This window comes from Stigmatopora nigra, chromosome 22 (genome assembly GCF_051989575.1).
Source record: "Stigmatopora nigra isolate UIUO_SnigA chromosome 22, RoL_Snig_1.1, whole genome shotgun sequence".
Lineage (NCBI taxonomy): Eukaryota > Metazoa > Chordata > Actinopteri > Syngnathiformes > Syngnathidae > Stigmatopora > Stigmatopora nigra.
Window position 1 is genome coordinate 2,725,293 of NC_135529.1, and position 12,555 is coordinate 2,737,847.

The window sequence follows — 12,555 nt, forward strand, 5'->3', positions numbered from 1 at the left end:
AATGCAAATCTAAACACAATTTAATTCCAAATCGACTTTGTGTATAATTTAGCCATGTTTAATTGAACACAAAACTAATTTGTCAAGGAATCATGGTTTCTTTTGTTTTGTGAAAGGCAACAGGTGCATACACATTTTTATAGCACCTTCTGCCCTCTAATGGAGGTGAATTTAATTCTTCTGATAGCCACATATTATGTGTGACTGGCAGATAAAAAAAATGATGTATTTTTCCTCTTTAAAATAATCCTTTCCAGATTAATTTGCTGAAATCAGATCATCCCCAACAGACTCGCAGTGTGCTCTAATTGCATATTGCGTGCAGCTGCGTCAGTGTTGAGTACCACTGCTGTCCTGGAGCTCTCAATGACTCATATATATTTCATATAAATGAACAAAGGCCACTGATCAGTGTGAAAAATAATAATAATAACAAAAAAAGAAAATATGAATTAAAAGAAAATCCACTTGCTTAATTTATGTACCCATTATATTTCATTGATTAACTATTAGTATAACTCATGAGTTGTATATAAAAAAAATCCCAGTACAACATTGATGAGGAACAACCTGCACTTTTATGTAATTAAATTAGTACTGTGTTTAGGTTTTGATAATCTTACAGGAGAAAAAGGGGACGTTTTGGTTGGTGGGCTGGACTTAATCACCGCTAGCCAATGGAGGCACAGCAAAGCCTCGCCACTCGCTCAGTCGGCATCTGAAGCTGCTGGACGCTACTCGCACTCTCCCGAGGCTGCCCTCACACACACATCGATACTCCCAATACATCCACACACGCACACCCCCAACACACACACGGACATACGAAGAAAAGCCACGCGCCTGGGACATATTGTCTAGCTTTCCCACGCCTTTGCGCAACATGGCTTCCATATTAAGACGACACGGCGGGATGCGCACTTGAACAAGTGTCTCCTCTTGATTCGATCTCCTCAAATTGGACCCCGAAACAGACCTGAGGAGATATCCAGCGCTTTTTTGGGGGGGATCTCTCTCTCTCTCTCTTGTCAATTGGATTGATTGATCTAGTCTGCAAGCTTCCTGTCATTGCCGACTGCGAAGTGTCAAAAGTTGTTTGGACTACATGGATTTCTGAAGTGTCTATCTCTCCCCCGTGTGTGTATGTGTGTACACGTGTTTGTGTGTGTGACTGACTCGTCCCCAAAGCACCCAAGGGTGCGCTCCTCGTCATTCACCTTGTTGACGCACCCCTGAAGATTCAACCCGAGAAAGGGAGGGGGGACATATATCCCCGACTCCGAGGGACAATACGCCACATTGGACCGATCCAACCTGAGTGCCCGTTTCGAGCGAGGGTCTTGAATCAGAGCCCCTCACCTGCCGAGGAATACGTGGCCAACTTTTGCCGTAGTGATGCTGCAAGTGGAAATGATCCTCGCCGTCTGCCTGCTGATGTGGATGTGTGTTTTTAGCCAGGAGCCCAGTTCCAAAGTGGTGGCCGACCGCTACGCCGTCTTCTGGAACCGGACCAATGCCAAGTAAGTCGCCGCCTAGACCAGTCGCGACAACCGGGGGGAGGAACCGCGCTCCGCTTCGCCCAGCGCTCTGGCGAGCAGGTCCGCTTCGGGAAAATAGCTCTTTTCTGCGGCGTGCGTTTGTTGTGGAAGCCCGTGACATCCAGGTGTCAACATTCTTGGACCTTTGACGTTTAAAGTCACTCGAGCAGAGCTAGATCGGGATACAGGGCGTGCGCGTCTCCGTTATGAACCTTATAATATGACGAAAAATCTAATTTCTACATTTAAAAAATATATTATATATTATGTATATCCAATTGTATCCGAGTGTTCGCTTTATTTCGGGGCAAAATTATGTGATTCTCCTTAAAAGAGCCATATTCTGAGAAAAGAAGAGTAATATGTCTGAAAATAAGCAATTGTTTAATTAACTATTGTTTTATTTTGTTTAATTTCTCTCCGAACCAGTGGAAATTTTCACTCATTTTAAAAAAAAGAAGCACAATTGGCTTAATTCAATTGGGAAGTCGTTCTAAAATTTTCTTTATTTGGGGGAGAAGAATAAATAAAATCAGCAATCAATTTCTTGTGCTTAAACACAAACCATATTCACATTCAGACCAGAAAACGCACACTTTCTGAACTTTTTTCTTGACTTTTGTTTTTCAAATATTTGTTTTTTTTAAAAAAACATTTTCCCTATTTTTGACACACAAATAAATAGTGGTTTACCGTTGGCATGAATCCAACTGTATGCAATTCAGTATTGACTGAAGAATGAAAATGTTTTTCACAAATCTACAAAATAGATGACAGATTTTCTAAAACACTGACGGCCGGTCAGAGGATAGAAGCAAAAGTTCTGTAGAAACAAACTTTTTCTATCGAGCCAGCACTATTGCAAATACTCTATTAGTCAGTCCTTTTCTGCAGTTCTACTGATTAGTTTTGTCTCCGACATTTTAAATTGAAACCTTTTTTCACACACCTCTGTTGTCTTTAAAGGAATATGATATTATATTATTTGTTTTGGAGGGAAAAAATCAATAACTTACCCGACATAATTCATATTATGTGATATTTGTCATGTGATTTCCTATATTATTGCTCTTGAAGTTTGGAGAGATGAGGGTCATTTCTTGGTGCAGTTTAGTGGTCAAGTTTTTAAAAGTCCAATGCCGTTTGTAGATGTATTGTCAATGATATTGCTCAAGCATGACGACGGATTGTGGTCTTTAAAGCTGACTTGGTGTTATTTATTTAATTTTTCTTCTCACTGTAATTTTGACCTTCATTCCTGCTTTTGATAGACCTTTTTCAAGGGACCGTATTTTGTTTTCTCCCGTTTCTTCCGCGAGAAAGTTTTGACTCGACTGGACGCTCTGTTAACTTGATGTTTTCCAGATGTTCGGACAGGTTTTCCCACTTTCAGCTCATAAGACCAATTTGAAGTAAAAGTTGCTAACATCAAGAGGAAAGGAATACGAGCCGTTTGCACCAACCAGACTAGGTTCATGTTTTTCTTTCTTCAGAAAGTACATTTGGTCTTATAAAGCCAGCGTCTTGCTTCAAGGAAGGAAATGAACCTTTTTAATTGATATATATTTATTTTATTTTATGTAAATAAGATTTTAATTGGCTACTTATATGGCTCACTCCATATTTGCCAGTTCTCTCACTTTTTTTATAATAATTTTTTACTCCCCGCCCCACCGTATAATATGAATTGATCCCAAAGCAAAAGTTTTATGGTGATAAGTCCTCTCACAAACATCTAACCGGTCACTTTGCGTGTAATTTGTGAAAGCTGCCCCTGCTTTTTGTTCTCAAAGCCCTTCCGATCATTTACGGTGGCAGCTCGGCGCATGGAAAAGTGATCCCGTCTGACTGGGAGTTCAATCTAATGAAGCAAGGCAACCTAATTGATCCAGCAGGTGACTTAAAAAGTGTAAAGCACACATTATTTCAGGCTGACTCTAGGAGATGAAGTTGTTTAGTCGCCACTCGTTTTTCCATCTGACAAAGCCACATATTCTCGTGGCTGGAAAATCACTAGTTTAAGGGAATTAATCACCCCAAATGTGTTTGGTTTCTGATTTATTATGCCTGAGTTGGATATACCGCGTCCTCGTATGTCGTATTGTGTTCCAACTTTCTTCCTAGAGAGAAAGCCACATTGTCCACAAAGTGATTTTATTTACTCACTGTGTTCACAATTAACTCAAAGTTAAATTGTAAGTTTAAAAATGTCAACTTATTAAACACAGGAATGTAAACACTACTTTTATAAAAAAACATATTAAGATGATCAACACTGTGGCTAATCACACAAAGGTTTGACTGTGTTTTGACAGTGTTCCAAAACAATGAAGTGGCGACAATCAAACAAACAAACAAAGAAAACAGCTGAATATTTTGTAAGAAATAAATACAAAAAAAAAAACATAACAAGTTGATATATATTTTTTGAACGGTCATGTAACGCCAAGAAAGAAAAAGTGGCCTCTGAGAATTTTAACAGCGTGGTGGTTGCAATTAAAATTTGAATGGAGAGTCTTGGTTACACAATTTGGGAGCCATATTTCTTTTATGTTGACATTTTTTTGAAAAGTGTGCCGGTTTAAATTTCTCATATTTTTTCATTGCTGCGTGGATTTGGGAATCCAGATTTAGCATATTACCTGGTACTTTGGTTGACTATTTTTCATCTCAGAATTACACATTAGGACCAATCATTTGTAAACGACTTTATTAACATCACATTATTGTTAATTCACTTCTTGATCTGTATTTGGATTTCCTTCATTTAGTATTCTGGCCAATAGAGAAGTGTTTGGAAAAGTCTTAATGCGTGTCCTCACAGGGTTCATTCAGCTTGAAACGTCTTACAAATAAAGGGACATTTCTCTCGGGCAGTGTCTGCCCTCTGCAATTCAGACGGCTGCCTTTCCTTGTGAGTATTTATTCTAATGAGAGGCAGACTAGTGCCCTTTCTATTCCGACATGTCCCTCTAAGCCTTCCTCGCTTGTCGTTTCTCTCTCCCTGTCTGCATCTCCTTGTCCGGTGCTGGAACATGAATGAACACAATTAGAAATTTCTCAGAGGTCAACATGACTTCAGTAGGTCAGTCGAGAGGACGTGGGAAGTTTGTGACTCTCCTTGTCAGTGTGATTTTTGGCCATTACGCATGGTGATTTTTAAGTTTCCATTTGTATTTTGCTGCTCACTTTTTATATTAGCATAGAGTCTGGAAACGTGATTCGTGCTGCATAATAAGTACAGACTGGAAAAGTATGAAGTGTACATTACATGTTTCTATACATATATTTGTCAAGATTAATATACACATTTCTATGTACCAGGCGTAATGTAAAAGGTGGGGATAATGTAATGGAATTGTGAATCTCCCCTGAGTTTTGCTGAATAGTTAGGAAAAAAAAGGCAACCGAATAAGAATTTACCCGGTGCTTTAGATAGATAAAATGTATTTTTTTATATGCTATGTATCTAACTATACTATACCAAATAATGAAACTATTTTATAATTTTTTGGTTGGTTTCAGTATTGGGTGGACTAAAGCCGGCATAATAATGAAATGGTTGCTTAGAATTTGATGTTCAGAATTGTAGAAAGATCACTTTTAGAAGTAATTGAGTCAAAATGCTGCCATTCTATCATCTTAACTGTCATATCCCCACACTATTTTGTTTTATTCATGGCCAAAAATGTACAGTAATGTTAATCTAATGCTGTTGTTAGTTTACTTAGAAAACACAATTTCATCACTATTCTTAATACTGAATAGTGATTTATTGAACAATAATTTTCCAATATAGAATTTAAGAATTTAAACTGTCAGGACTCAATAAAATGAATTAAAAAAATAATAATAGCATGCCCGTAAGAGACCACTACCAATTTGCTCCACGCACTGCTTAAAAAACTAGCAAACGCCTAAATTTTTTCCATCGTATCAAATTTCCTTCTGTCTTGCTCTTGCTCTCTTCCTCTCTCTCGGTCTCTTTATTTGTCTTTCTCCCTTTAAAATTTGCATTGTACGTAAAGAGCCATTTTCCATAAAAAGTGAACAAATTAACAAAACAACACCAGCAGAATCTAAAATTGTTAAACTGCTGGGAATTTGCGTGCTTCAGAAATAGCGGGGGCTTGTTTCCTAGACATAGACGCATGCCAACTCTCTCTATTGAGTTTCTGGTTGTAGACTGATGTGGAATGTACCTGTCCATGTTGCTTGGGAGGACCCCATGGAAATGGATAGAATATTATTATTATAGAGTAATACTATTGTTTTAAAAATCAAGTAGCCTCTAGGTTTAATTACATGAATGAGTATGTTTTTTACTATATTTAGTAATATGTTGATCCATTACTGTACTGGACTCTTTTCCTTGGTCTAAGGACTAATTAGTTCTCGTTAATGACCCCCTGCTTGGTTGTCTTCTTTAGCCTGCGGGACCAACAATGACCGGTTTTGGTGAGAGCTGTGAACTCCGAAAGTGGAGATGACACAGTGCGAAGGCAGGAGGCACAAAAACAGAAACAATGTTTGTGAGGAAGGATGATTTAAATGAGAAAGTCTTTTTTTCTTGGTTTGGTCAAGGTTTGGATGTCACATTGTGTTTTCTCAACAGACCTGTAAAGGCACTTTCCATTTAGATTAGATAGTTTTCCTTTTAAACAAGAAAATGAGGGCAGCAGGCAGCGGTCAATGTGCTTGGCATAGCAGCTGCTCTTTTGGCGCGTGGCGGCAGAGAAGAGCTAGGACTTTTTGGCCGTGACCCTTGGAGAGTTGCTCCAGTGCACACTGAAATACTATTGCCGGTGAGGAATGCCGAAACGTAGAAAAAAGAAAGACAGCTTACAATTTTACAACAAAAATTAAGCTTTTGTATAATAATATTTTTGTTATCATTTTTGGAGGGGCATTTGACCAAGGAAAAACATATCTGCCTGACATTGAAATGTTCCAAAGTAACTTTTAAGAGGTTTTTGGAAAATAACAGCAATTAAAAAATATATTTCATTTATATTGATATTGAGGTAGTTAAAAATGACATGTAATGAAATTGAGAATTTCCGCATTAGATCTTTACATCGATGTGTAGATCTAAAAAGAGCTCCAGCATTCTCACCCCATATTTTTGCAATATGAAAACATGGATTCATACATTCATCAAAGTTCCTCAATAAATATCGATAAAGACATACAGCAGATATACTTTTAAAGAGATATTTTACTGTCATTGTAGTTTTGTTTGTACAGGCAGACCTCGTGCGTAGTTCTTCAGTAGATGGTGCAAGTGTGTTTAATGTCTTCTGAACATGTCTAAATATTCTTGTTTTATGAGCCCTTTTCACTCGGTTGGGTTGTCATTTTAAACTCCAAAAATATGGACGCCATTTACAGTGATAATTTTACAATTGGCACACTGCGAGTCCCAGGGATTCGCTTGTCTGAAAACTGTGCGTCCCAGGAAACTTGTCACGAGTCCCAACATACTACGGATGCAAATAAAACATAAACAACGATATATAAACATTCAGATTTAATTTATTTATTATATGGTTTAGGGTTAGGGTTTATTTATCATTGTACTAGTCTTTCAGCTCGTAGATCCTCCTCTCTTTGCAGCCAAAAGTCTTTTGAAATGTGCGTATTTTTCCTTGCTTCCCCCGTTTTGCTTCATGATCATCGATCGAATCTTCTGCAGTTCTTTTCTTACTAGTTGTATTTTTAACTGCGAAATAACTATCCAGACTGTTTTGCTTTTTCTGAAACATTTTTTATCTTTCTTACACTATTACGAAACTCTTGCTATCGCTTTCTCTCCTTCGTCTGCTAGTGTCTGCTAGTCTCGCGAGAATTATTTCGCAAAGATTATGTAGAATAAATTGGTTTGCTATCGGATATATGTGTTTTGGTTTTTTTTTTGATAAAAATTTCTTTGCGTCCGAAAAAAGCACATTACTTGAAATTGTGCGTCTGGAAGAAAAGCTGTGCGTATCAGACGCAGGACGCAGAGGTAACGAGAACACTGCATTTATACGATGCAGGCTTATTTCACTTTCACGTTCCCTCCTCATTTGACTCGGGCCCAGATCTTAATGCCCCGGTTTTTTGTTTCCACAGTAATCGCTTCGAGGTCAGACAAAGTGCTGAAATGCTACTATCAGAGGAGTAATCTGTCTTGCATTGAACCGTTTTGGAAAGAACTTGGAAGCATTGCTAAGAATTAACTGGCTCATGCAGCAGCCGCATGTCACGACAAAGAAAGATTTCGCCCCGACAATTTTCTTTGGACACTAGTCACTTATTTTAGTTTATTTTTCCGCTTTTACATCCGTGTCTGACACAAGTTATCCATAAAACATCAACGATGTACAAAGTGCTGTGCTATTACTGTTTCCTTAACGTGATTTGCTGCTTTAAGCAAATAAACGTCAACCATTGTTTTCACTCTAAAATGCTTTTGAAGGGCCCACTCAATATTAGCCAAATACTCTTGGATGCACAGGAAGGTTTTTCCGTCTTAATTTAGGCTAATTGACAGTTGCCAAAAGCGATAGGAATGATTAAAATCTGAAACACCATTCATGCATTCTTGTTGTTGTCCTCTGTCTCATAAGATGGTGGCCCGAAGCAGCTGTTCCTGCAGTAATGCTTGGTTGAGCTATCATCCTTGACCAGAGTGTGGTGCTGCTGAGGGAGCCTCTGTAGGACTTCTTCTCTTAACCCGTTCTGCTTTACGTAGATAGTTTTAAATCCATTTGCAGATTTTAACCAGCACTTTCTGTTATGGGTGATTTGTCCTTGTTAAATTCATTTATCGTCCGACTTTAAAAGAAGCACAACCGCTCCTTGTAAAAGGCCAAAATGGCTAATGGTACCCCCCCCCCCTTTTTTTTTTTACTTTCTGTCACTATCCAGCTGGAAAATGTGAGGACAGCTACTGAGATTGACATTTTTTTTAAGACCAGACTTATTTTCCACAGATAATTCCCGTCATGGTTGCCTGCATTCGGACCTTTCTGCACCATTTTCCTTATTTAAGTCGGGGATCTGCGGGGGGAGTAGTGACTGGATGTTTTTCTAGCTGGGCCACGGTGTGGAGAATAGATCCCAGAAGGGAACACATCTCCAGCTTGTGAATAAAGTCCTAATTGATGGGTTTCTGCCAGGTTGTAAATGATTCGTGCGCCTATGCATCATGACTGGCTGGGAAACAGTCAGACGCCATTCTTTAATGTGGTCCATTTAGAAAGGGAACGCAATCTTCTTCCCGTTTTATTTTCTTTTTTCTTCCAGTTACAAAGAGCAAATGTTTTATATCTTGTCATACACATTTTCTCTTTGCCTTGTGAACTATAAAAGAAATGAGTCAAAATTAGGTCGAAAAAAATTGATTAAAATGTGGTCTTGCAAAAATGTTGCATAAAAGCAACTTTTTTTCTATTGTGGTGCCAGACAATACAATTTTTCATTCATTACTTCATCTATTTATTAATTTATTTACCACTTATCTTCACAAGGTTTGCAGCGGTGCTTAGCCTATCGTAGGTATCTATCGACTGGGTCAACACTGAAGGCTAGAACAATCAATAAATAATCAATATAGTCTCTGTATTCCAGTTTTACATTTTTACAATGTATATTCAATATTTTAAGTATTTGAAAATGCATGCCCATCAAACTAGTAAAAATAGTTCAACCAACTTCATTCGTACTTGCCCAAAAATAATCTTGCTGCAATTGCCTGGTTGAGTAGCAAAAACTACAAGCAGCCCCCACCACTTCCATCACCAAAGCTGAGCCGTTCTGCTGAAAGGCAGCCATTGTTCTGTTCTCCCCGTCCACTTTACATGGGCTGAAAGTAATGCATGCACTTTAAATAGAGGCAGAAAAGGGGAGTGAAGGCAGGGAAGAGGGGAAGAATGGAGTGAACAGTTAGGAGAATCTGAAAGCTGGAGTTGTAGCTTCTTTTTGAATGAGGAAAAACAAGATGGGAGGACATGGGTAAAGTCAATTCAAGACATGAGGGAGAGACGCTTGTAGTAGCTGGGGGTGAGAAGGCCAGCTTGAACAGAAAAGAGATGGGAGAGAGGTGGCAGCTTCCCTCATTTGCAACCAGCCGTATCCATCCTCACTCTGCTTCCATCCTTGTCTGTCCTTGGCCAGATTTAAAAGATGCATGTCTCTGGCTGCCTCTCTCGTGGTGGCAGAGGTTGGAAGAGTTTGTGGTTGTCCCTCAGGGGAGGAGACTTGGGTTCCTCACGCATTGGAGATGTCTTCTTTGTGGTTAGTGACCCTCGGGTTATTTTCTGCGGAGACAGGATTAAGCCTCCTCAGGTTCAGTCACCTAGCTTTGTTTCCTTCACACATGCCTTATGTTTTACTGGGGAAGAATGAGTAGCAGTGCTGCGGTACTATAGGTGAATCTTGGTTTGCAGCCACTGTGACACACTGCGTTGTGTCCTTGTGTTTGCCTCTAAAACACAAATGTAACTGCTTGTGTAATGTACCACCTTAACACTAGATGGCTTAGGGCCAAAACACTATATATTTAAATAATCTCACGAGACAGACCGGCACAATAGATGAACTGTTTTTGTCCTCAAAAGAGTCTCTGCGAGTGAAGGTCATAAACAGACTTGTTACAGTCATTGTGATGAATAATGTGGGTAATTATGCATGGTTGTAATTCAAACGGTGTGTGTCTCTTTGGGAATGTCTTACTATCTTGTCTTTTGACTGCACCTTTATTACATTTTGTTCTAGCTTTATTAGTCTCTTGTCGAATTTTCGTGGGAAATTGGTATACGCTTATGGGATCGGTTTGAAAGATGGCTGATAGGAAGTGTAAAAAAAACATACTGTGGAATTGGGTAAAGCTGATGTGATAAGCACTATGTACATATACCACTCATAGTATTAGTAATAGTATTTTTGTTCCACCCAATCTGACACTGGCTGCGGCCTTTAGGACGTCATATATAGAGTTCATCATTCGTAAAGTTGTGAGAATCTACTGTGTTGATCATTCATTGTTTATGTTCAGTGGATTTTCTTTTGAAGTACAGTCATTTTTTTCCTTCTCAAGAGGGAAACGACTGATCCGTGGGATGTGTGAGGAATCTCATTTCCATCCTCTTCTCTCATATGAGCCGTGCTTAGAATGGTCTTAAAATCATCCCCGTATAACTAAATATGACAACCCGACGAACACAAATCAACTTTCCGAACACATAGAGCCATGCACTCGCACACGCAAAAACACAGTCACATCCTCACACACATACTAGTCTGCTTCAGAAGGTACATTTATTTCTTACTTTATTTATTACTTTATTTCTTCAATAATACGTTTAAAATAAAATAAAAGTCTTTTATGTTTCCTGCTTGTTTATTTTTGGGCTGTGACTCAGTGAGCATCAAGCTGGAGAGTGCACAAGGCTTTGAACTGTGCCCTATCCCATGACTGCAGCCCAGGGTATTAACCCACAGCCACTGAGAGGCTTAAAAAGCCATCAGCTCATTGTCCTGAGACATCCACTTAAAACCTTCCCCAAAATATTCCCTGTCCTTCTCTTTTCCTCTTTCTCTTCTTTCTTCAGGATGTTTCAAGCTTTCTCCTGCCAGCATTCATATTAATCAGTTTTTAGGGTCTAATGAGATAAGTGAGACTTAAGGTGTCTCCCTAAAGTGGCCTTAAGCTCTCCAGATAAGCAGATGTGAGGAGTGTTACCTATGTTCACGTCATTGGGTGTGTATCACACTCAAAAAAAAGTCTATTGTTTTTAATCTTGCTCTTGTACTGTTGTTTTTCTTTAACCAAAACCGCTCTTTAATTGGTACATTTCTCAGTAAAATAAATGGAGAAATAAATGTCTGTATTCGTCAACTCATTGATTTTCAAATAAACAACAGCTTCAACAGCAAGAGACAAATTATTCCTTCATTACAGAAAGTGAAAAAAACACTTTGTGAGAGGACACAGCAACTGTGATTTCATTTAATCTATACAATTTACTTTTTTATCATTGTTCTTTCAGGCTAGTTCAATCTAAAATTGTTACTGAGAAAAGGGTTAATAAAAACATTCTCTAACAATATGAGAATTTCATATGGTTATGATCTTGGGTCTGGCATTTAAAAAAAAAAAGAGATTTATCTTGCTCCTTGTATTCTAATCCCGTCTACTCGCTCCTCCAAAAACCTATACAGATCCCTTCACGATTCTGCCAAATATAGGCCATTTGGTTTCCACATGCTTTTTTTGCTACACAGGCCATATTGCCCTCACTCCTGTCTCAAGGATTATCAGCCCCCTAACAGGACTGTCCTTGCCAGTGGCTATGGTGGTCCTGCTGAGTTGACCCAGCATGGCCACTGCAAAGCCTCAGTGTTGTGGCTGTGTGTTGTTACTTAACTCACGTGCTGACTACCTTCTGTTACGTACCCATTTTTGCAACCCGCCCCGAATATTTCTTTCCTAAATAATCTTTGGTCTTATCCAATTACTCCAAGCAAAGCCGCTTGACAGATGTGGATAAAGAAATGGCGGCAGAATTGAGAATATTGAGTGTATTTTAATGCATTTGGTGGAGTTAAATTATATGTATAAAACAGGCAACAGCAATTTAAGTCAACAATAACTGAACCTTTCTTTCTCAGTTAGTTTATAATATTTTTCTTTGAGTAAATGTATAAAATAAAATGAATGAGATGTAAATATGCATTTATTTGAAATATGAATATATTTTTACTGTTAGCAGATATTTCTTGTTCAAGATAAAAAGAAAATTTATTTTTAATGAATTGGCTTCCTTTTATCCCACTTCTTCTACATGCAAATACTTTTCATCTTTCAACTAAAATAAAAAAATATTTATTGACCTTCATCCTACAATGTTTTCTGGCCTACCTTTACTCCGAAGAATGCAAACCAGCTTTCTGCCCCCTGTACTTGTTTGAAAATACTGACAATTTTAAGATGTTTCAGTCACAATATTCTTAATGAGGTGCAGGGTTGATG

General features: G+C 38.4%; 1 protein-coding gene across 1 annotated transcript in view; it reads left to right on the top strand.

Moving 5' to 3' along the window:
* Positions 1 to 682: 682 nt before the first annotated feature.
* The window catches only part of LOC144215965 (ephrin-A5b-like), a 69,241-nt gene continuing 57,368 nt past the window's right edge, over positions 683 to 12,555 (top strand). The window contains exon 1 of the mRNA XM_077745198.1: positions 683 to 1,520. Within this exon, the coding sequence (XP_077601324.1) occupies positions 1,396 to 1,520 (125 nt within the window). The 5' untranslated portion in view covers positions 683 to 1,395. The remainder of the gene's footprint in view (positions 1,521 to 12,555) is intronic.